This window comes from Motacilla alba, chromosome 3 (genome assembly GCF_015832195.1).
Source record: "Motacilla alba alba isolate MOTALB_02 chromosome 3, Motacilla_alba_V1.0_pri, whole genome shotgun sequence".
In the NCBI taxonomy this organism is placed as follows: domain Eukaryota; kingdom Metazoa; phylum Chordata; class Aves; order Passeriformes; family Motacillidae; genus Motacilla; species Motacilla alba.
Genome location: NC_052018.1, coordinates 112,617,464 through 112,641,735, shown reverse-complemented (window position 1 = coordinate 112,641,735; position 24,272 = coordinate 112,617,464). Strand labels below are relative to the sequence as shown.

Sequence of the window (24,272 nt, the reverse complement as noted above, 5' to 3'; positions counted from 1 at the left end):
CATCCAATTTTACACTACCCATTTAGGAAGGGCAATGATAAATTAGAGAAAGGTTTTGTGGTTTTTTTTTTTTCCTGCTACAAATCACAAAAGGATTAGAAAAATTGTCACATAGAGACTCTGAGTTCATGTACCACACGGAAAATATTACAAGAATTGTGTTCTGAGGGGCTTTTACTTATTCAATCCTCAACTGGCATTAACTGCAGTGGCAAGATGGCTCAAAAAATTAAGGGATCTCTGCAGTGGTGGGGAGCTGTCAGCAAAACTGCTCTTTGGTAAGGGCAGGTACTTTTGGAATACCTGGTGGGGAGAGTGTCACTGAGTCTTTGGCAGAGGCCTCATTACTCCTGAGAAGTAACAAAAGAGAAAAAAATTCTGTCATGGTTCCATTTGTGCATAGTGAGAGTGGTGCTAGGGGCATCTTCTGCTTCTGTCACCAAATATTAACCCTGAGTCTGCTTCAGTGACAATAAAGGCCAGACCAACCCTGGGCTTTAAGGAATGGTTTGATCAAGCCCAGTATCCTGTGGGGAAATACGGGTGTGATGTAAAGGAGCCTCATAAACTGGTAAAGTGCAACAAAATTCACAGGTGATAAACGCTACCATTTCCTCTGCTGAGGGAAAAAGTGTGAATGTTTTACCAGCGGGACTTAACAGCACTGTGTTGCAGTAACTGTTATTAAATTGTTCAGCACTAGTTACTTCCATGCCAACACAATCTCCAGCCAAACAAAGATTTTCACAATAGACAAGAAGGCAGCCTAGACCTGTACGGTGATCTTGGTGATCTCTTCTATTTTTTTTTTCCTGGCTAACTAAATTTACCAGGCTAACTAAAGAAGTCAATTCTCTTAATTTCCATTAGTTAAGAGTGCAATCATTTCACTCAAGGGCAGGGCTGCTGTTCAGAGGGACCTGGACAAGCCAAAAGGATGCGACTGACAGGAATCTCATTGAAGTCAAGGAAAACACAGTGTCATGTGTCTGGGATGGGGTAAACAATGCATGAAGAAGTTTCACCTCAACACGAGGAAGAGATTCTTTATGTTCAGGTTGATGTGGCACCGGAACAGCCAGCCCAGGGAGGCCATGGAGCATTCCTGTCTGAAGAGATTCCGAACCCACCTGGAGGTGTTCCTGTGGTGACCCCCCTTGGCAGGGGCTTGGACAGAATCCCGAGCTGCTCTGGGATTCTGTGAGCCCGCCACAGCCCCTCGGGACGGGGAGCACTCGCTCTGAGGCGACGCCGCAGCGCCGGTGCCTCACAGCGCCCCGCTGAACCCTTCACCGCTGTCAGCCGGCTCCCACCACACGGCGCCAGTGACAAGAAAGCCCAGCAAACCTGGCTGGGCAAGCTGCGGCCGGAGCAGGTGCCCAGAGGCCCTGTTGGAACAACACCTCACGCTCGGGGCCGCTCGGGGTCTCTGGGGGGCCGCTCCCTCCGTGAGGGGCGGGCGGGACGGGAGGAGCCGCTCGAGGCCGGAGAAGCCGCTCCAGCCGTGAGGGGCAGGCGAGGCGGGAGCGGCCGTGAGGGGCAGGCAGGGCGGGAGGAGCCGCTCGGGGCCGGAGAAGCCGCTCCAGCCGTGAGGGGCAGGCGGCGCCGGGAGCGGCCGTGAGGGGCGGGAGGAGCCGCCCGTGCCCCACGCAGGCCCCGCCCCCGCGGCGCCGCTCCTGCCCCGACTTCCTGAGGGCGGGCGGGCCCAACATGGCGCCGGGCCGCTGGCGCCAGGGGCGGCGGCTGCTCCGCGCTCTGCTGCTCGTGGCGCTGCTGGGTCCCGCCGCCTGCTTTTCTTCCTCCTTCTACAGCCCCGGCGAGCCGCGGAGCAGCGTGCGAGTGCTGTGCGGCTCCAACTGGAGCCTGGTGTTGCAGGGCCAGTGGATGTTGGAGTTGTGAGTAGCGGCCGCTTTCCCGCCCGCCTCGGAGGCAGCGTGGCCGGGGGGGGCGAGGGGGGTTCCCTGCCAGGAGTTCTCTGCGGGCATGGCCGGTGGTTCCAGCCCCGATGTGGGGAGAAGGGGGCCGGGCCGGCCTTCCCGCCGTGCGGAGGGGCCGTGCAGCCTCCCCAGCCCGGCACGGCGAGAGGGAGGCGGCGGGCGGTGCCCGCAGTCCCCGGTGCCCGCCCTCAGCCGCGGGCACAGCCCGGTCTGCGGGGATGGCCGGGCAGAGCCCCGCCGGCTCCCGGCCTGTGTGGGCACACAGTGCCCAAGGTTAAACGGGTCACTCCAGGCAGAGGGGAGTGAGGGATACGGAATGAAGGACGTGGAGGTGTCGGAGCGAGCGCAGAGCAGGCCACCGAGATGATCAGGGGAACGGAGCATCTCTCCTTTGAGGAAAGGTTGAGAGAATTGGGGTTGTTCACCCTGGAAAAGGGAAGGCTTTGGGTAACTCAACTGGGGCCTTCCAGTACCTGAAGGGAATTTACTGAGAAGATGGGGAAAGACTGTTTACAAGAGGGTGTCGTGACAGACCAAGGGGCAGTGCCTTCAGACTGGCAGATAGTTGGGTTAAATGGGATATTGGAGAAGAAATTCTTTACTGTGGGAATGGTGGGGCCTGGCACTGGTTATCCAGAGAAGCTGTGGATGCCCCTGCATCCCTGGAAATGTTCGAGGCCAGGCTGAACGGGGCTTGGAGCACCCTGGTCCAGAGAAAGGTGTCCCTGCCAGTGGCACGGGCTTGGCACTGGATGTGCCAAGGTCCCCTTCCAACCCAGCCATTGATCCTGGGAAGCAGCTGTCCCTCAGGCTCTCATCTGAGCGTCCAAGGTTAAAAGGGTCACTCTGGGAGCAGTGTCCAGCACTGCCCCTTGCCCCGCTCCCCCACCAGGGGCTGGCGCTGGGTTCCGTGTGAGCTCCGAGAGGGCTGAATTCCATCGGGAACATTTAGCAGGAGTAGGCTTCCAAAGCAGGATTACATAATATCCCAGCCTTGACTTGAGCTCCGAGTTCTCGTTCGAGGGAGATGCATCAGATTTCATTAACTTCTGACTGACTGCACTGGAGCGGTGGCTTTGCTTGGGACGGGACACAGTTCTTGAAACGCATGTGACTTTATTTTTGGTGCAGCCTCGCTCACCTGCTTGTATTTATAAGGGGGGAGTGGAGCTTGAGGGGTTATTTTAAGACAGCAATGAATAAAAAAGTAGTTTAAGTAGGCAGTACAGCCACGTGGTACCTGTGGGCCGTGCAGCTATAAAATAGGATTTTATTGTGGCATGTGTGCTACTCTGTGCAAGTGCTTGAGTTTAAAACAGTTTGAACATCTGAACTCGTGCTCCCTCCTAAGCACTTAGCACTACTTAAAAGTTCTGGCTTGCCCTTGAATTTATCTCCAGCCTCTTCTTAGCGAGGTGGACTGTCACCTCTCCTAGGGCTTTAGTGCTCAGGATCCTACTGGAGCCTGGTGTTAATCAGTGAATAGGTGGTAATGATCTTGAAACACCTGATAGTGACCCAGGGATGCCAACTGTTGTGGTTGAGGATTTAGGATGGATTTTGTGTCTCTCTTATTGGGATCTAACAGGCGGAGGAAAAAATAAATTTGTTTTAAATTGGAGTTTTTTCAGTTAGTTCAACGTGGAAGCAATTGTATGAAAGTTACTGATTCATACACAGGTTGGTGAGTTTTAAGCAGGAAGGTTATTTATGGTGACTCCAAGGTTTTTTTTCTAAAAGAAAATATTTAACTAGTGTTGCATGCCTCTGAAGAAAAAAAAAAAAAGAGAGGAACTGACTGAAATCAGAAGTGGTTGGGGAAGCAATCAGTTGGAGTCCTTTGGAAGCCTTTACTCCAATTGAAAATTTGGGTTTTGGTTGGGAGTGAGAGGCTGCTGACCACAGCAATGGTGCCGGAGTTAGCTTAAGTGTCAGCTGGGCATGGTACCTGTTGGTGAAATCAGGCTCTAATTAGTTTTATTTGGTGTTTGATGTGTGCAGGATCCTCGGGTCTCCACGCTGTTTCCTGTGCTTCATTACCGGTGCTTTCTGCTTTCCTCCTGAGCAGGACCCTTTGTGTTTAATGAGGATGCACACTCAGTGCTGCCGGTGTGGAATTAGCAGCAGTTTGAGCTCTAGCGCTGATTTTTTAAATGTTTTCCGGGCAGAATCCGCTCCGGGTGTTTTCCCCTGTGCGCTTTCCGGGTGAAATCTGATCCGGGCTTCCCCCATCCCTGCTCTGGGTCCTCATGGTCAAAATATCTTTAAGACAAGGGAGAAAATTCGGTTTTATTTTGGGAGTGAAGCTGGGGCAGGCAGCAGCTTAGAGCCAGTGAGTTTTTCCATGGGCAGCAGCTGCATCCCTCTTGCCTAAATATTCCCTGTTGGGCTTGTGGCAGAAACTCGGCGTGGGAATTCTCAGCCCAAGTGGCTTCCATGGGGAGAGCAGCGAACACAGACTACTCGGATTCTCGCAGCAGTTTCCGTTCTGGTGCATTTTGGCTTCTGCTGATTTCTCTCTGGTTTAGAGCTAGTGGTCCAGACAGGAGTCCTGCCAGTCAGTGCATGCATTCCTTCCATGCTGTCTCAGGCTGCTTGGCAGGACTGCAGTAATGTTCATTTGTTTGAAGAACCTCCTATTTATTTATAAGACCTTTGTTTTCCGAGCAGTACTTTTTATTTAATGCAAATGTTACTATAGCATCTTCATGAAAAAAAATATTATTTTCATCAGCTGCTCTTTTGAAGCATCCTGCCATGGTAGGAACAGGTATAGCTACAGGAACTGTTTAATGTCAGTTTTTCTATTTGGGGAAGTGGAAAATCACTGTGTAATTCCACTTTTTTTTGTTCCCAGGTGCATAAATAGAGAAAGTTAAGTTTGAAATTACTTGTGTGTGGCATCTGTAGCAGAAATGGGATTTTTCTTCCTGCATTCCCCCTAGCTGAGGTGTGTGTACTCGGCTGGCTTTTTGTAAATATTTCGTTATTCATAGCTGGAAAAATTGCAGGTCCTGGAAGCGCTGCTGCATTTCATTGATAAAAGTGTTTTGGAGAAGGTTCTGTATCTGCCAGACGCCGCACCACTTTTTGGATGCTGTTTCTATCACAGCACACAGGGCTGGAGTGCTGGGAGTGTGATGCTGGAGTGAGCTGTGTTCAAAAGTTTCCCTCTTTCCTTATCTCTGCTCTGTAGCTGCGAGATAACGATTCATTAAGATGATGAGTTTTCTGTTTTGTCTTTAATATTGTGTCTGTCCGGAACACAGAAAACTAATTTCTGGTCTGCTTAAAAGTGCATTTTGCATTTGTAAACTAAAGTTGTTCCAAACTTGATTTATCTTAATTTGACATTCTCTTCTTTTTGAGGTAAATTAAAACAAGCAAACAGAAAAACCCAACCCGTCAATGGACTTGTTGTCTTAGTGCCTCTGGTTACAAAAGAAACCATTTATGTGCTTATTCCCACAGAGGCTGTTCAATGTTTTGGTTCCTCTTGGTTTCAGCACAGACTCCTTGCTGTGTGCACCTGGAAAAGAATGTCTTCACTGTCCATTTTAGTTCTAGCCAGGTGAAAATCAGGAGACCAGTTAATAGTCGTGTTTCTAAGGCTTATTATTCTTAGAGTGTAAGAATACTTTTTATTTTTCCTTTGTCGCTTATCATGAAACTTGGCCCTGCTGGTTGCAAGGGTTCAGCCCTCCCACCCGCGCCTTTAGTCTGTAGCTTCTAGGGGTGTGCTAAAAGTGAAATTGAATGTTTTGGCATGTGGATGGTTTAATCAGTTGCCTTGAAATACTTTGTGTGAATAACCTCCCAAAGGATGTGTAAACTATTTAACAATTGCTGTCAGTTAGGTTAAGAAATCAACAAGATTGAGAATTTTCTGTCACTTAAAGGGTGTCTAGTCTCTTCTTGTTACTGTCCAGGCTTTTCTTTGTCCTATTCTTAAAAATACCCAGCAACCCAAAACCCAATAAAAGCCAAAAAGCAGGGGGAATGAAAATCAAGTTATCAAAACTCTGTTTTGGTTTTGGAGCCTCTGCTGAGTCCAGAGGAAGTGACCAAACATCTTATTTACTGACTGAACACACAGCTGAGTGCTGTGCAGGGCATTGGCTGAACAAAAACTGCAAAAATCTGATGCTGAAATACACTTTGTAGCAGAAACCAAACAAAACAGGTGCAGAAGGGGACATAAAACATGTAGAATGATAGAACATAATCTGCTGAAACTAGAATAATTCACATCATTTTTCATTCATTGATTTGCTTTCTATTTTAGAAATAATTTCTCCTTCTTAAAAAAAACAAACCCCTTGTCTGGTTTGGGGGGGTTTGGCGCTCGGCAGGAAGCTCCTTGACAGCTTCCAGGGCTTGTGTTGTGGTGATACGGATCTGGGTGAATGACAGGGACCAACTTCTGTATCTTTGGCTGCCACCTGTCACTTGAAAAGTCATTAAAACCACACGGTTGAGCTGGAGCTTTTATTTTTTTGGCATTACAAAGCTGCCCATCCTGCCCCAAGACCCAGCTGTGTTTAGAATTGCCTTTTTTTGTTGTTGTTTTTTTTTTCATTTTGTATGCTTGCGAGATCTGTAGCAATAAGGCAAAACTATTTATAACAATAAAAATAAGAATTTCATTCTGATGCTGCTTTTATCATTCTGTTGGGTACTGTGCCAACATTTTTGCTCTTATTTTAATAGCATTCCCAATATGAACTCCATCAAGCAGCTTGGTTTAAGCAGGTTTTGCTGTTTTCTGTTCAGCAAATCCTCTCATACCTGTATCCACGAGCTGTTTTTCCTTTCTCCTAGGTTGGTGCAGTTGGTGAAATTGCCATTGGAGCAAGGTGGGGAATGGTACTCAAGGTTGCATTGTTGGTAACGGCAGTGAGCAGGCAGATAAAGAGTCAGTGAGATGTGAATTCAGCAGGCAGGCAGGTGCAAGCAGAGGGAGCAGTGGCTGGGAGCTGGGGGCTCTGTCAGTACATCTCAGCAAAGTCTGTGTTTAGTGATGCTCGGGGGGTGGTAGGGCAGAGTGGCACCTTTGCTCTGACTGGTTTGCACTTGGCTGCGTTTTCTGTCCTGCCTCGGTCAAGTTGTTGGTGTTTGAAAGCCAAAGCTTGTTCTTTTGTGCTTTCATCACGGATAAAGAGAAGTCAAAAGCAAAGCCTGAGTCTGAGAGCTTCAAACTTTGCTTTTCAATTGCTTTCTTTATGCCCTCTGCAAAAAGCTTTAGGTATTGTGATGGAGTAGGAGCAGGAGAAAACACCTGGATGCTTGGAAATAGAGATTTTAGTCCACTGAGGTCAGTCATTGCTGCAGCGGTAGATGTTTGCTGCCTTTTTTATGGAGGGCTGACCGTGTGTGAGAGCATTTCAGCTGTAAAACTGCTGTGGAAGTGTCACGTTCATATTTTCTGAAAAATCCCTTCGCCCAGGACTTTTCTCCTGGGAAGCTGAGAAGCCTCAGAGAAAAAGGAAAACAAATTCTTATCTCATTTGCTTCTCCTGTGTTGTGCTCACACGTGGAATGTGTTTGGAGATTGTTTATCCAACAGGTGATTGTTTCATTGGTTTCTGGTGTGAGTTGTTTGACTCCATGGCCAATCAGGATCAGGCTGTGTCGGGCCTCTGGAAGGAGTCACGAGTTTTCATTATTATCTTTTAGCCTTCTGTCTGTACCCTTTCTGTATTCTTTAGTATAGTTCAGTATAGTATTCTTTAATATAATATCATAAAATAATCAATTAGCTTTCTGAGCACGTGGAGTCAGATTGATCATTCCTTCCTGCCACGGGGCGCCCTGCAAATACAGTATGGAAGAGCTCTGGAAGCATCAGGAATGAGGTGTGTGCTGAGGAGTGTGCCATACCTGCTTGCAGTGAATAGTTTGGCAGTGTGTCACTTTTAGCCGTGATGGAGATCAGCAAATTGCCTTTTAACGTGTAACAGGCTACTGAAAGCTTTCTTTCCTTAACAGAGTGCCCAAGTCTTGATTTAAATTCCAGAAGACTTTGCTTTTTGACTTGGAGAGGCCTGTTTTCTTGTCGCACCTTTTGCACTGCACCCTGTGCCTGCAGGTTAGTAGGGCTAGCCCCTTGTGCACAGGGAGGAGGAATGGGAGTGACAGCCCGAAATTTGGTGGTGCTGACAGAGTGCTAATCGTTTCCTGGCCCGCCTGGAGTATGGCAGTAGAAATTTGGTAGCGTCTGCTTTTGCCAGGGACCTGCTCTGGCGTTTTGTGCCTTGAAAAGTATCAAAGACTGGTTCCACAGCAGACACGAGGCTCTGGTTCCCTGTTCCTACAGATGATTTTTTTCCTAGGAATTTAAGAGTGGCAGTTGTACCATAATTTCTGTGGAAATACGAATCTGCCACAGTTCTAAACACCGTGTTGAAATCGAGTACTTCCCTCAGTCCTTCAGGGTGCAGAAAGTTTTTTTTAAGCTTTTGATAAGATGTTCTAAGTGTGAGGTATTTTAGTGTTCAGTAACTTAGCTCCCCTTGCTCTTACTCTTTCAGTGTTTTAAGACTGAGAAAGAGACACAATGAAGCTTTGGTAATGGGATTTTTTTTGTGATGTCCAGGTGGCAGTCATGAATTCCTTGATGCTGCACAACAAATGCGGACATGACAGCTTGAGGAAAGTGAGGGTGTTGAGGTAAACAGCAGTGGTAACTCTTGCAGAAATCTGATGTCTGTTGCAAGTTCTCTCTTGAACATGTGGGGACAGGCTGTTTGCTGGCTGGCGAGAACTGGATGTGTAATTTCAGGAGTGTAAAGCAAATATTTTAATCCTGATTGTCTGTGCCAGTGTTCAGCTGGAGTGGCTGGATCTTGCAGCATTGTGTGGAACTATTGCCATCCCATGTCCAATATTAATACTGAAAAATTAGACAGCCAACAAACGGAGCTTTTTGTGAAGCTCACTGTTATGTCCTGTCACTGCTGAACTGTGACATGGGTAGATTTTCATGCTGCTTTGAACTAAAGGAAGTATTTTCAATCATATGAGTGTTAGTTGTGTATTGAATATTCCATTTCATTCAGGAGAAATGCTCATGCATGTCAAATGTAAATATAAATTTTGATGGGGTTGAAATTTCTATTCCAAAACCAGATTGAACAGGCTAAAGGATGTATTCATTTTGGAAATCTCATGGTGTGAATTTGAGACATCTAGAGAAGCTGGATTTAGAAAACAGTCATACTTCTCTCTTTCATTTTAGATCAACAGCAGCTGCATTATCTGATGGATGTTTGCAGGTTCTTACTTATCAGTCAAGCTCCTATAATGAAATAATCCTGTTTGTGAAGTACACTATCTGTCAGACTGTTATTAAAAGCTCTCTCTGGGCCAGCAGCACAATGGAGAGCATCGCTGTGTGTGAGACTTGTTTCCAGCATCTTTGGAAAGATACTGAGGGGCTGTCTCTTGGCAGGATAAGACTCATGTCCTTTTTGCCGATGCTTTCACACAGAATGATGTTGACTTAAAAAGACAAGATACAGGCTTTCACTGTGAGACTCATAAATTTCTAGTACAGTTAAGTTAAACAAGTATTCTTAATTTGTGTCCTTTAAAATGCCAAGTGACAAGATTCTCTTTTTTTAAATACAGGACTTTAAAAACGATCACAAAGCACTCAGAGTACATTTAATTCCACCTCTTCTGTGAGAAATGACCTGTTTTATGATAAGCTTTATTCAAATGAAACATCTGGGGGTGGCAGGGGATATCTCTGTCTGCAGCCAGCAGGGAAGGAAGCGTTCCTGCTGAGAGCCAGAGAACAGGCATTGCCAGTCCCTGGGTCACACAGCAGTGGTGGCAGACAAACCAAGGGAGTGGAGAACTTTGAGAAGGTTCCCAGTGATGGCTTTGGCTAAGGATCTTGGACTCTGCCCAGGAGGGAATGTGTTTCTGTGGTTCGCAATGGATGGAGAGCGTGGTGGCATCTGTGGATCCCCGTGACCAGAAGAGTGTCCCCAGACTCGCTGCTTTTATGGTGGCATCTGTGGAGCCTGTGACCAGGAGAGTGTCCCCAGACTCGCTGCTTTTATGGTGGCATCTGTGGAGCCTGTGACCAGGAGAGTGTCCCCAGACTCGCTGCTTTTATGGTGGCATCTGTGGAGCCTGTGACCAGGAGAGTGTCCCCAGACTCGCTGCTTTTATGGTGGCATCTGTGGAGCCCGTGACCAGGAGAGTGTCCCCAGACTCGCTGCTGTTGCCAGAAACCTCCCTCCCTGCCCTGGTAAATGAAATGAAACCCCAGCAAGGTCTCTCCTCATGAGTAAAGGGCTGAGTCTTGGGGTGCATGGGCAATTGCCCCAGCTCAGTCTGTACCTCCCAGTCCTGGTTCCCTGCACAAGTTTCATGCAGACTTGGCCAACCAAGTTAGGCTAAAATACAGAAAGCTGGAAAAAAGGATTTTTATCACCAATTTTATAATCAATTTTATCTCATATTATCCTTTATATTAGCTGTTCTGTTTCCAGATTGACTTCCTATTACCAATAGGTGCAAAATTGGTTTAATTCTTCTGATTGAGAGTGTAGAAAATTCAGCTCTTGGAAAGAGCACTCCTATTTTTCTGAAATGACTCCTGGGTAAAAACAAGACGCTAAGTATGAGCAGCAGCAATTTGCTGTGTGCTCTTTTCAAGTCTCTCATGACTGCTATCAAAAAGGGCGTGTTGTGATGTATGGAGTAGTGGGTTAAGGCAAAGGTGATTTCAGGAAGTTCTGAGGTGTGGGAAATGAATACAGAATGTTGGGATGAAGGATCCTGCTTCACAGGACAGCCTGGCTTCAATAATTCAGAGAGCTGCCATGGAAATGTGTTTTATTTCCTATGTAAATGGAATAAATCACAAGTGCTGAGGAGTTTGGATATGAATTTCTCAAATCTGTGATTGGTTTTGTTCTAGTAACATGGGGAGGAACATAGGGATTGATAAAAAATCTTTGATTGTCTTATTCAGTAGACTCGATTAAGAAAAACTGTAGTTTTTTTCCTTTGTGATTGATGTGTTTGTACGTTCTCTGTATGATAAATCAATTTGCATGTCTTTCAGTGTAAGAGTACTGAAATATTTGCCCTGCCTTCCCCCTGCAGTTACGCCCCTTGGTGTCCAGCCTGTCAGCAGATGGAGGCGACCTGGGAGAGCTTTGCCAAGGAGAGCGAGCGGCTCGGCATCACCGTTGGAAAGGTGGATGTCACTCAGGAGCCAGGTACCCCATGAACACAGAGTGTTTCAATAGCAGGAATTATTCAACACAACTGCCATTAACTGTTTGTTTAGGCTTCAAAGTCAGAATCATCTTCTCCACACTTTGTTTCTCCACACAGTTCGTATTTCTGAACTGAAGTTTATAAACTCAGTTTGAAGGATTAAAGAATTGGGGAGGGTGATTTGGCTTAATACTGACTTACAAGAGGCTTATTCTCTATTTTAATCTTCTTCACTGGAAGCTGTTGCCCGTCTCATTCCTCTAACCTGTCTGCAGAAGATTCCAGCTCTGTAGCCTCCCATTAGGAGAATTTCAGGGTGTGGTAGAGCTTGCTTTAATTGAAGTTGCTAGCTGTTTCCAACACGCTGCTGGTTTATTGACTGCTTTAATTGTGGCAGTGCTTTCTATTACAGATGTTGTTGCAGTTTCCTGTTGGTGATGCACATATGCAAATATGTTTATAAAAACACTTCCCTAACTGTTCACAGAAGTACAAGTGCAATCTAATTTATTCCTTTGGTGACTCCCTTCCAAGTTTTGAATGTGTCTTTGTACAAGTAGTATTAATATGGTATAAACCTCTGTATCTCCTGAGAATGTTTCATGCTTGTTTGGGCTTTGAGGGGATAAATTATTTTATCAGCAGTATCAAAAGACTGATAGATGAGATGTTATTAGAAAAAAAAAAGGCCAGACTTCACTGATTTTGCTTTGTTATTGATTCATAAAGTGTGTGAAAAAATGTTTATTTTATTAGTTGAATACATGCTGAACAGATTTACTGTGTCAAAACTCTTGTCTCAGAATCCGCAATCTGAGTTGACAGGAAAATGCCAGCTGTTCTAGAGCCTGTGTAGGTTCATGTCTTGTTAAAAGTTCACAAGTATACAAAAAATCTGGTACATACTAATCCATTATATAGTGCAATGAACAGATGAGGTTTAATATTACCTGGTTTAAATAGATGTAAACTTAATACTTGAATCTCTAATGTTGCTGAGAGTCCTGACCCCCAAGTATGGGTTTCTTCTGAGTCCAAGGACTGACCAAAATGATGGATTTGTACCGAAGCTAATGTAATAAACCTCCAACATCCAGCTCAGCACAGGGAGCTGCAGGCACTTCTAGAAGTAAGGAATGCTCAAAGTGGAAAACAAACATTTATGACGTTTTTGACCTTTGGTGCTGATGTCATTTGGAAGATATGAGTTTCTATGGAGCTCTCCAAAGTTACTGAGGTATTTTTACTGTGGGCTTTGCATCAGCCTTTCAGTTGTGTTCAAGTGCTCTGTCTCCTTTCTTGCTTGCACAATGGCACTTTAATTAGTCTTAGTTATGTAACCCCTTCATTGAATTGAAAGTAGTCAAAATGTGTTAAATTAGGGGAAAACCACGAGATGAGTGCAGAGTTACATAAAATTGCTCTTCCCAAACAGGCAGGAGAAAGTGGCCATTCATGGTGCTTAATTGCAGGAGATGCCTGAAGAATGAATCCACCGGAGTCTTAATGGCTTCACAGCAGATTTCAGTCCCTTGGTGTTCCAGCCTCAAAGTGCTTCCTCTTGCCTCGTCTTCCACATTGAAGCATTCTGTGTGGAATGAGCACGTAGTGGAGATGCTTCTGGACCCTTAAATTCTGCATATTTGTGGTGCCTTTTTGAAGCTCCTGATCACAGCATTTACCTTTGAATTGCAAACTAGACTTCTTGGATCTTCTGTCTTCTTTGAGTAGTAGCTGAAAGCAGCTGGAGTTTTAGATGACATTTCTATTCTTTGTACATTTTTGGAGGTGTGCATACCTCTGAAATACCTCAAATAAAAGGGTTTTTAAATTTTTTATTAACTGCTGGATTCATGGTGGATGTCAGTTTCTGATCTGCAGACAGAGGTGCTTAACTGTAGCCAATTAAAGGTTGTATTAAACAGGCACCAAAACAATTTAATGTGTTCTTAAACTTTGTAGCTGACTCGCGTATGGTTTTACCAGTCTAGGGAGGTGCCTTAGATAACCAGCAAACCTCCACCAAAAATACTGGGGGAGCTTGGATGCATTTCATAACTTTTAGATTTCAGAGTTGCTTCTGAGGTGTTCACTCTAGGACAGGCCACAGGTAAGAGGTTTGGGATGTTTTATTTCCTTTGCCTGAGTGGCATTTGTAAGAACTTCACAAAGCCTGTCTGTGTTCCCATGACTTTCTCTGTTGTTAAGCTAATTATGTTCTTTGTGACTCTCTGCCCGCTCTTCCTTGTGCAGCTGTGCTGTCTGCTTTATTAATTCTGCTGTTACACTTGTGGGTTTGTTTGCTTTGTATCTCCCTGTGCTGGCACAGCTTCTAGCTGTTTCAGGAAGTTTTTCATCACCTTGCCTCTCGTAGCAATACAGGCAGAGAGCTCAAAAGTTGAAGTGAAGAAGCTTTCCTTTCTGGAACTTTCAAGATCATTTGCTTTACATGTCTTCAAACAAAATACCAAACAACAAAAAAAGCCATAACCCTTTTTTGACTATTCCATAGAAGAATTCACACAGAGGAAAACATTACGGGTGAAACTTCTAAAAATACCTGGCTTATTTCAGTGTGGCTCATCTTTGTCTGCAGAGGCAGAAACCCTCTTGCTCCAGTGCTTTTCCTTGGCTGATTCTGTTGCCTAGAGCTGTTTGCTTTATTGAAAGCAGCATAAGGCCTTCGTTTCCAAAAAAATTTCACAGGATTTTATAAAAGGTGAAGTTAAGTAGCCATACTCTTTACACTGGTACTTTATATGGATTGCAGTTGCTGCCTGTAGGAGTTCAGCCCTTTCTGATGGACTCTGGGTGCATCTAATGCTGGGCTGGTCCAAAACTTCAGCTGTGTGCAAATACTGAGGAGACAAATCCATTGATGAGGAAAATTGCCTCTCAGTAAGCATTCTTCAAGCTAAACATTTTTCCTTCATTTATCACCAGTATTTAGTATCTGTTACTGTTTGTGGCATATCTGAAGACAAACTGTTAACCTGTATTTACAAAACACTGGTGCAAGCTGTGCAGCCTGCTCTAAAATACAGATATGTAGCTATCTATAGATAAGTCAGAATGCTGGGAAATTGCAGTGTTACTGAACTGTTTGTGTTGTTTCTTCCCTTCCTAGGCTTGAGTGGTCGCTTCTTTGTCACAACGCTTCCTACCATTTACCAGTAAGTGTGTCATACTGGGAACTGCAGCTGCTGGCTCCTACTTGTCGCTTGATTTAATCTGTAACTGAAAAGTAGAGGAAAACGAAGGAGTAGAGACTTTCCATTTCAGCTCAGGTTATTGCAGCTTGGATGGAATCCTTGTGTGAGGCTTTTCTTTAGTTTAAGTGACTTTACTAAGTTTCCCTGTTATCCATACTATTAAAAAGGGAGCAGAGAAGACATTTGCTGTATCTTTTCTCCAATGAGGTGATGCCATCCTTAAAATATGGGACCCTTCATTAAGTCAGAGGATTATGAGTCATGCAGATACACAAACAAATACCTATATATGTGCACTTTTAATTCTGACTTGTATTTAGAAACGGTTTGGTTGTTAACCTCACATGCTTTGTGTATTTGCTGTAGTGCCAGTGAATATTCGAGAAAAAGAGCAGCTTTAGAAATGGCAAAACATCGTGCTGTTTAAAGTCTGAGATTTTCCATGATGGATTACAGTTCCCAAACCCTCAGCCCCGAGCGAATGAGCTCTCTAGTGCACGTGGGGGTTTTGGTTGGGTTTTTCCCCCAGAGTTTGGGGCAGGCTGTGCTGACGGGGTTTGTTTTGCAGTGCCAACGATGGAGTGTTTCGCAGATACCGCGGCTCCCGCACCTTGGAAGATCTTCAAGGCTACATCTTAGAGAGGAAATGGGAAGCGGTGGAGCCTGTAGCAGGATGGAAGTCTCCATCTTCTATAATGTAACACTTGGTTTTTGATAACAAGAACAATGTTTTATATCTCATTATTCACTGAGGGTGCTGTGTTGACACTTTAGAGACAAAAGGCCTTTATTCCTTAGACTTGCGGGTTTTGCAGAAGCCATCAACATTGACAGGCTGATTCCCAGCTTCTCACCTATAAAGGCAACTTATTTTCTGCATTTGCTTTTGTTTGTGCCTGCTAGGGCTTGTTAATGACATCTTGGAAAACAGATTAAAAGAAAAAATACAGCCACTGAGCGTTATGTCAAGTGGCATTTCTAATATCTGCTGAGTCCTGAAATCAAGTGTGTGTGTAAATTACAGCTTCATAACTTCTGGCTGTTGGGCAGCCTTTAGCTTTAAGGATTTCTTGTTTGTTTCTTTACAAGAGAGACTTTTGTCTCCCCTTTGGAATAGCAAACAGTGTAGCGCTTACAGGATATGTAAGAATTTGCTTTTAGAGAGAGGGATTTGCTTAGAAACATTGTAGAAGGCTTGCTTGGCACAAAAGATGAGCCAAAGACCTGAGTGGCCTGCAGTTTGTTCTGGCTGAAGCCATTATGTATAAATTCACATCAGAGATCCAGAGAGGGTCCTTATTTTTCACGTGAGAAGGAAGAAGAGCTGTAGGATATTTAGGAATGGGGAGAGGAGCTGCAGGGCTGCTGTGAGCCTGTCCTTCTATTTCCTTGTTTTCCAGGATGCATGGCATGGCAGGGCTGTTCCACTTCTCGGGATGGATCAGGGTAAGTAACTGTGTCGTGTTTTCCATGCTCCTTGTCATGCTCAGAATAATCATATGTTTACAAGTCAATGCATAACTCAATTTTTTTATTATCCTTTTTTGGGAGTTGCATCGTGTATTGCACAGGAGAAGGGATGACAGGGGGATTTCTAGTAATAATTTCTGCATCTGGGGTTCAAACTGGCAACACCACTTGTATAGGAACATGATCAATTTGGGTAACAGTCATTATCAGAAGTAAAGGAGAAATGCTTAGCTGCACTGAAGTGTGCTTTAAAATATTAAAGCATATTTTACACTAAAATATTTCAAGGTGCTTTCATTTGGGAACTCTCCAAGTTTTTCTACAGCATCCAAATACTGAGAATTTTCAGATTCTGGTTAGGAAGCATCCTCTTAAAACCCGTGAGCATCAGTGAGATTGAGAGACTGTTTTTGATTGCAGCAAAATTTGTTACTGTTGTAACATGTGCTTCAGAAAGGAAATGTAGGTGAGAGTTGGAACAAGGTTGTATCACTTCTACAAAGCACCAAGCTAACATAGAATCAAGCAGAGCTCTGAGTTGTGTAACTTTTATTGTTTCACAGGAAAATATTTACTTTTTATAGGCTTCTGATGTTTCTCTTTCATAGTTGCTCTGAAGTGGTGTTGTTTCTCTGTGGTCTCTTTCCTGAAAGATTAACTGTCCTGGGAAGAAACCTCTAATTTGTGTTCCACTTCGATGAATATTTCAGGTGTACATTTCCTCACTCCTCCTGCTCTGCTGTCTTTGCTTAGGCCTTAACAAATATCAAAAGATGTTCTGACATTTAAAGAGAAGACTCTGGAATTTTTATGTTTCAACTCCTGGAAATGTTGATTGTGGTTTGTTTTGAAAGAGATTTAATGTCATAATTGACTTCTTGCCACCTCACGACTCCATGTGCTGCTTGACTCAGCCAGTTGAATTTGTAGGTTTGAGGAACAGACCAAAGTTTGAAAGCAATCTAAATACTGTATTTGGGTTATTATATTTAAATGTTGAAGTGAAATAATTTATTTAGTGTATGCTTAGAGTGCGTGGCTCCTTTTAAGAGCTAAAAATCTTAAGAGCTGAATGGTTTGATTTTAGTTGGTGAACAGATGCCACATGGGGATGAAGGATGTTGTGATGCTTTCCTGCAAGCTGCAGGGCTCCTCATCCATCCGTCTGCAGCCAAGGTTGTGTGTGGCATCTCTAATGCTGAGTGTCCTAGGGAGAAGGAATTGTGCATCCTGTGCTTCAAAAGCCTTTCCATGTGAACAAATCAGTCAAAACCCCCAAGATTTAATGGTGTCAAAAGGGGAAGACTTCAGTATAAATACTGGTAAATGAAAGGTTTTAACCAGACAGCAATGTATGTCATGGTGTTGGCAGTAGAAATCCTAAGTGGATTTAGCTATGATGTTATCAAGTATCTTGTTCTAATTTCCAGCAAATTCATAACTACCTCACTGGCACTCTTGGAGTTCACGTCTGGGTCTCCTATGCCATCTTCATCCTAGCTACCTTACTGATTGGCCTGCTCCTGGGCTTGGTAAGAAAACATTGCCTTCTTTTTATTTCTCAGTTAACTAGAACTCTTGCTTTGCATTATCTTGTGAAAAAATAAAACCAACTTTGCTGATAAGATATACTTAAATATACCTTGCTTTAATAATTACTGAATACCACTGTCTGTTCCCTGTGACATGCAGAATTCCCTGTGACAGTGTGGGAGTGGGTTAGAGCTGTGCCAGGGAGCTTTAGGCTGGACATGAGGAGGCAGAGGGTGGTCAAACACTGCAGAAGGCTCCCCAGAGAGGTGGTCAGGCCCCAGCCTGTCCCTGGTCAAGAAGCATTTGCACAGTGCCCTCAGTACAAATCAGGTCACCTTCCTGTGAAATCTTATCAAGTTCTTATGAAATGCTTCAGTTTAGATTTGTTCAGTCCACCCACTAAGAGGAGTGATTCTTGTGTTGGCCTTGTTGTGTCGAAGGCTTTTCTGCTTGGGGGTGGAATGTGTGTGGTCAGGGTCGGTCAGGACTCCAGCTCTCTAAGAACACAGGTGATGTGGTGGCTTTCAGGGCAGGTAGGATTTGGTGAAGGGAAGGAGAGATGTTGATTTTATTTTAGAAGGTTGGTTTATTATATTATGATATATATTACATTAAAAAAAGATTACACTGTAACTATACTACAAAGAATAGAGAGAAAGATTTATTAGAAGGCGAGATAGGGATAGAAAGGAATGAATAATAAAGTTTGTGACTCCCAGAGAGTCTGAGAGTTGCTGTTCTTTTAATTAGTTAGTAAATAAAAATATTTTACATCGACTAATTAAAAAGATACTTACTGTATTTTACAATAACAAATAATAAATTGTTTACACTTAAAATTTTATCAACTTCTCATGAAAAGAAAATCCTAATAAAGAGATTTTCATAAAATATCATAACAACACACAGGCTTTGTGGAGAGTTTTATTAACCACAGAGGAATTGGTTTTGTGGGAGTCAGCAGTGTAAGGGTTCTGTGCCACACTCTTACTCAAAATCAAAGGATGAAAATATTTTCTAAGGCTTTGGAGATTTGGAGGTTTAGCTTTTTTCATGTTCCACAAGTGCATTCTGCAACTCCAAGGGCAGTTCAAACAGTTCTGCTGGTAACTGGTTTAGCCTGCTGCTAGGTCAGTGTTCCTTGTAGGATGTGTAAAAGTTGTTTGGACATGGATTTGTGCCCTTCAACCCAAATATTAGTGAAATAAAGAAAATTTTTGTCAATGTATTTCCCAGTAGTTCTGGGAAGTGATTTCAATGCAGTTGAAATTTGAATTTAGGCCAAACCATGTTTTTATACTCGATGTGCATACAGAATGGTTGTGTACAAGCAAATGGTTTTGATTGTTCAATCCCAACAGCTGCATTTTTTAGATGGTAAATTTTCACCAGATGAGAGCAAAACAAGTTAGTATAACTAGGAGCAAGTGAATGTCATGTTTTAAAAGAAGCTCTCCTTCTTACTACTTCACTAAAACTGAAACCCCAAACTGAAGAAGCTGAAAAAATGTGAAGTCAATCTCCCAGCTCTTTCCAAAAAGCTTTTCAATGATTGAAATATATTTCTTTCACATGGTGTCAGCTCTGTCTTTTTCTGTGCACTATTCTTAGCATGTGACAGTGAGGCACAAATGTCTTCCTTGCATTTTGAGTTCTGCACTGGGCTGGTGAAATAATGAGCACAAAAGGTGGAGCGCACATCTGTACTGGGGAGGCAGGGATAGGAATGGAATAACATCCCAAAATACAGCAAATATTGCCCGGGATTTTTTCATAAATTTTCAGGAAGTAAAAATTCTCAGCTGTGCTCTGAGCTGTTCTTCAGCTGTGAGCAGTGTCAGTACTGAATAAATTTAGCAAAGTAGGAGGCAGAAAATGGATAGTAGAAGGCAGGGAATGCTGGTTAGTACACGCTGAGAATACACTTTTTTCCATGTTTTTATTTAGCTCTTATCTCCAAGCAAGATAACACAATTTTGTAGATTTGATTGTGTCTGTCTATCTAAAAGGAATGAGTGCAGGGACTTCTGCAACTGCTAATAAATGCTTGTTTTATTATTGCTAATAAATGCCTTCTTCCTTTCCACAGGTCCTGGTTTTGATTTCAGACTGCCTCTGCCCAGCCAAGTCCAAACACAGGGCTGAAACACCTGGTAAGAACTCTTTAGAGAGGCTGGGGAGCTGAAGTTTCAGGTGTGAGCTTGTAGGAGGAATAGCCACACACTGTTCAGATCTTAGGTGTGAACCAATAACCCAGGAGCCGCGTAAAATTGGTTTGCCTGTGGTTTGTAACTCAGTAGAATAAAATGGAAGTCCATCTGTGCCTGATATGCAAGGAAAATAAATGGAGGTGGAGGAGAAATCTACTGAAGCTTTAAGGAAATGAGGAAAAGTTAGGAAAAACAAGGAAAAGCTTTCAGTCACAGAACCACAGAATGGTTCAGGTCGGAAGGGACTTTAAGGATCATCTGGTTCCAGTCCCAGTTGGGATAATAATTGTAATGCATTAAAATGTTCATCAGTATTTCAGAGCGTGTCCCTGGAACTTGGAAAGGCTTTTCTGTGAGTCAGTCTAACGGCAGTCTCTGCTCTGTTTAGAAGAAGCCATCACCAAGGAGAACGCGGAGAACGCGGCGCTGGAGGAGCCGCAGGAGGACGCGCGGCTTTCCACCGAAGAGGCTGCCGACGTCAAAGATCTCTCAGATGGAGAAGACGCAGCAAACTCAAGTGCTGATGAGTCAGAGGAGGATTTAGCACTTGGAAAAGAGTCAGGGGGAGAAGAAATGGAAGACTTAAGTGAGCAGCCTTTAGCTGAATCAGAGACTGAAAGCACAGTGAGGCAGCGGAAGAGTCAGGGCGCCGAGAAGGAACTTTAGTTTTCCCAGTGGTGTCTCTTGTACACTTGGACCAAAGAAGTGTCAGACCCGTGCCGGGTCTGAAGCTGGAGCTTACACTTGATTTGTCGTTGGTGTTTACGCGAAGCTCTGCTCTGCCAGCAGGCTCCTCTTTTTTTAAGCTTAGTACTTGCTTACTTTCTTTGATAAGCACATTTGCTCTGTGTTGTGTGACCTTAGCCGTGACAATCAGAATCGGTGTCTTATGTGTTCCGTGTCCTCAGAGGAAAAAGGGGGTGTCAGCCTCAGTTCACCAGCTCTGAAATGATCATTGTGTGTGTGTGTCCCTCTAAGGACTGACCTGAGCAAGATCAGGACTTTTAACTCCACGGTAGCTTGGCAGGACTGTGACTTTTCTGTCTGAATGTTGATTGTTCCCAAATGCCACAGAAGCAGAGAGACAATTCACTAGTGAAAGGAGGCACCTTACTGGTCTGCTGTCAGAAATGTTGTGTACCATGGGTTTGTGTTTATCACTTTCAGCTGAAGCACCTTTCTCTTCCCTTTCTATTTGTGTTTGTTTTGGAAGTTGATCCTGCAGCTCACCCCCAGATGTGTCAGTTTTTAGTGATCCAGAGGCTGTGCAGCTTGAGTTGTTTGACCCAAGGAGTTGGAGTAATTAAAAACCTCAGGCAGAGAGTGGCAGCTAAATGTTTAAAACATGTCGGAACTTTTAAAAGGTTTAAAGGAAATTATTTTGGTCGGGAGGAAATTTTGCCAAAGCACAACTACTTTATTTTTTTTTCGCTAATTTATTCCCATCAGGAGATTGCAGCAGGAAATACTCGCTTTGGAGTCAGTAAGTTGTGTTTATCTTGCCAGTGCAAGTTTGTCACGTGCAGTGCACTCCTGCCATTTCCAGCTCGGAATGCTTTTGGCAGAACTGGAGCTGCTTTAGTGGCGCTGTCTGAAGAGGCGCTTAGGGCACTTTTCTACGTTTGGAATCATCGCTGTGGGGAAAGAGAGGGGGCTCAGGTGGGCAGTGGTGAGGAGCTTTGGGCTTCGCTGCTTCTATCAGAACAGATGTCTGTGTGTTGAACTGTGTAAAGTGAAAATGGCTGGTCAGGTAGACAGCATTAGGTGTGGCTGGACTTGGGCCATTAAACATATCAGGGTGTCACTCCTTTGGGTTAATGTGTCAGTCTTTTTTTGTGGGGAGTACCCTCCAGGAGATCCTTAATGTTCCTGCTTTGTTGGTGTGTGACCACAAACGTAAGATGTGTCCTAATCTTGATATTGTTTTAAAATATATATATATGTTGCATAAACCTTGCTAACATGCATGAATTTCATCTTGTTCTTCAAGAACGAAGAGTAGTCAGAGATGAGATCATCTCTTATTAGAAGCTGCAAGTGCAAAATGCTGGTTTCCTTTGAGACTGAGATTAATAGGGGCAACGTGTGTTGAAAGCTGTTTTGTTGGTGTTGTTTTTTATAAAGCACATACTTGCCAGGAAAGCTCAACTTTCCCATCTATGTCCTGTCCCATATGTTTTCCAACTATATGGTAGAAACTCTGCGTATGTCTGGTAGAGCTGCTCAAAGAAGAAAGTTACACTGCATATCCTGAATTTGAAATTTCCTAAGGAGTACTCCCAGTCTGGAGTTTGAGTTCCATATAGTGGACACCTCTAAACGTGCTTTCACGTGGGTGAAAACACAGCCTCGGTGATATCTGTACATTGCACTGTCTTGAGAAGAGCTTGTGGGTGCTGTCCCAAGCAGCTGTGAAGCTGACTCAGCAGTAGGTGAGGCACACAGCAGCCCGTTAGCTTTTGCTGCTCTTCTGTCTGCAAAAGCCAAGAAAACTTTGTGTGAAGAGGAGAACTGTGCACTTGGAAGACAAAAAGGTGTTCTCCCAAGAGTTGGGTTTCCCTGTGGATTTCACGAGCAAACAAACAAACCCACAAATGGCACTTTGTCCTCAAAGGCACGAGGTCTGTGAGATGCTGTGGGAGAGATCAGAAGCCTCTTTGTGTGGTGTGTCTGAATTCTCTGCTCACATTTCCTCTGTTGTGGCACGTCACAGTTGGGTTTGGGTTGTTGAAACCAAAGATAGGAAGTGTTTTCCATCGTGTCAGACTGAACTGTAAGATCACTGATGAGCAGGGATTAAGTAAGCAGGCAGCAGGTGACAGCAGCTTGGATCTGCCTGGTGAATCTAGAACTGAGCTCGGTCAGGCTTCTGAGGGTTCTCAAACACAGCATGGATGTTCTTCCTGTGTTTTCATGGATACAGTAGGGAATATTAGTGCTGGCTGGGTCTGAGCCTATTTAACATGCACTGGTGCATCTTATTGCAAAGATCACTGAACTGTGCTTAAGGCTTTGCTTAGAAAAGGTGATACTGTGCAGCCATGGATCTCTCCAACTTAATTTTACATTTTTAGGAAAATTACTGAAGTGTGATACTGGAGATGCTCAGTTTTGGCTAATATTTATCAGGGAAACAGCAGGCAGCAAACACTGTAATGGCTACATTTGTGTTTAACAGAAGAACTCTTAGCTGTGCAGTAGAAGTGTTAATATACCTTCCAGGATCAGGTATTTTTCCACTAAAAGGCATTTTAATTGAATCATGTGAGTAGTGCTAATTAGGCTATGACAGTAGTTTCAAACTTGGTGTGTTTCCAAAAAGTCAGGATCAACCTTTTGTGCAATCTGGGTGTGCTGTTATCTCTGTTCTGTTAGGATTAATCATGAAGAAACGGAATTTGTTCTTGCAGCCACAGAATAGACAAAAGGGCCTTGGAGAAGCTGCTGTTGGCACTGTTGAAAATGTTTTGATGGAGGACAGGGCCTTAAGGCTTGTGAACTAGAGCTGTGTGTCAAAATTCATTTGAAATTATTGAGAAGCAATTTAAATATCAATTGGGCTGCATGCCACTGGAATGGGAATGCTTAACAGCAAGTCATGGATAAAACCTGGCAAAGCTTCCTTTTTCGAGAGGCTGGAAATCCATCCAGCATTCCAAACCTCCTGTCCTTGGGATCTGTGTGGAACTTGTATGTGTGTCTTGGAATGCTCTGTATCTACTGCCCCTGTGGGAGTGGCACGTGTTATGTGGGTTTTCTTCTTGGAAATGTTACACAGGGTTGTCTGTTACATGAAAGTGTTGCAGATTTATACTTAGGCCTATTTTTACTGAAATGCCACATAAAGTTTTGTATTTATGACCTGCTTGGAGTCATTTTCATTTCCTCAGTGCAGAGTTGGCTCATTTGTGTCGTTAACAAAAGGTTTGGGTTTGGTTTTTTTTTTTTTAAATAATGCTGATCTTCCAATTAATCACAGAGGTTGTGACTTGTGAAGATTCCTTAAAATCTTTAAAAGGGACCTGGACATCAACGAATTGCTTCCTTTTGGAGGGTTTCCCTGGAGGAACCCAGGGCTCTCAAAGGTTCAGAATGGAGCTGGGCAGAACAGCATAACTGAACCCTTAAAGGCTTCACCTCCGCCTGAGGTAGTTACTTCCCCTCCCTGAGAAATCCCCTAACTCTGCCAAAGCTCTGCTGACTCCCTGGGATTTGGAGGCCAGCAAGAAATGTACAGCCCTAAAGCCATCCTCAGGTCGTGGTTCACATCCCAGGCAGTGCTGCAGGAATAACCTGTAGAGACAGCTCTGCCAGAGGGAGAAGGGACTGCCAGGAGCCATCCCTGTGACCTCCTTGGCCGGTGTGAGCAGCTGCTGGGTCTGGCACCTGGATTCCTTCTGCTCAGGTGAGTTCCCTGGGCTGCCTGTCCCTGTGAACAGGGCAGCTGCAGGGCCTGGGCACTCCCTTGGGTTTTCTTCTTCTCCGCTGTGCTCATTTCTGGCTGCAGAGTGGAAGCTGGAATGGCATCACGTGAAGCCTTGGGAGCGTTTTGTTTGCTGTCTCATCAGCTGCCGCTTTTTCTCTTTTGTGACGTGAGAATATGAAATTTTCTCTGTGAAAACATCAATGGAATATCACTACAGGCAAAATTGGATCAGGGTTTGATCAGG

At 44.2% G+C, this 24,272-nt stretch overlaps 1 protein-coding gene across 2 annotated transcripts; it reads left to right on the top strand.

The window, feature by feature from the left end:
* Positions 1–1,661: 1,661 nt before the first annotated feature.
* On the top strand, positions 1,662–23,483 carry TMX4 (thioredoxin related transmembrane protein 4). 2 transcript variants are annotated; one of them, XM_038131751.1, is made up of 8 exons: positions 1,662–1,895; positions 11,061–11,176; positions 14,305–14,350; positions 14,958–15,086; positions 15,790–15,835; positions 17,290–17,391; positions 19,482–19,545; positions 19,994–23,483. In XM_038131751.1, exons 1-8 carry the CDS (start codon positions 1,711–1,713, stop codon positions 20,266–20,268), a joined length of 963 nt encoding a protein of 320 aa, XP_037987679.1. In that variant the 5' UTR covers positions 1,662–1,710; the 3' UTR covers positions 20,269–23,483. The 2 variants fall into 2 exon arrangements, with proteins under 2 accessions (XP_037987679.1, XP_037987678.1); XM_038131750.1 differs by having other exon boundaries at positions 1,665–1,895; positions 19,991–23,483.
* The last annotated feature ends 789 nt before the right edge of the window (positions 23,484–24,272 follow it).

Coding starts and splice junctions, on each gene's coding strand:
- TMX4 (XM_038131750.1), top strand. CDS start 1,711: ATGGCGCCGGGCCGCTGGCGCCAGGGGCGGCGGCTGCTCCGCGCTCTG. Junction 1,896..11,060: donor GGCCAGTGGATGTTGGAGTT/GTGAGTAGCGGC, acceptor TTCCCCCTGCAG/TTACGCCCCTTGGTGTCCAG. Junction 17,392..19,481: donor TTGGCCTGCTCCTGGGCTTG/GTAAGAAAACAT, acceptor TCCTTTCCACAG/GTCCTGGTTTTGATTTCAGA.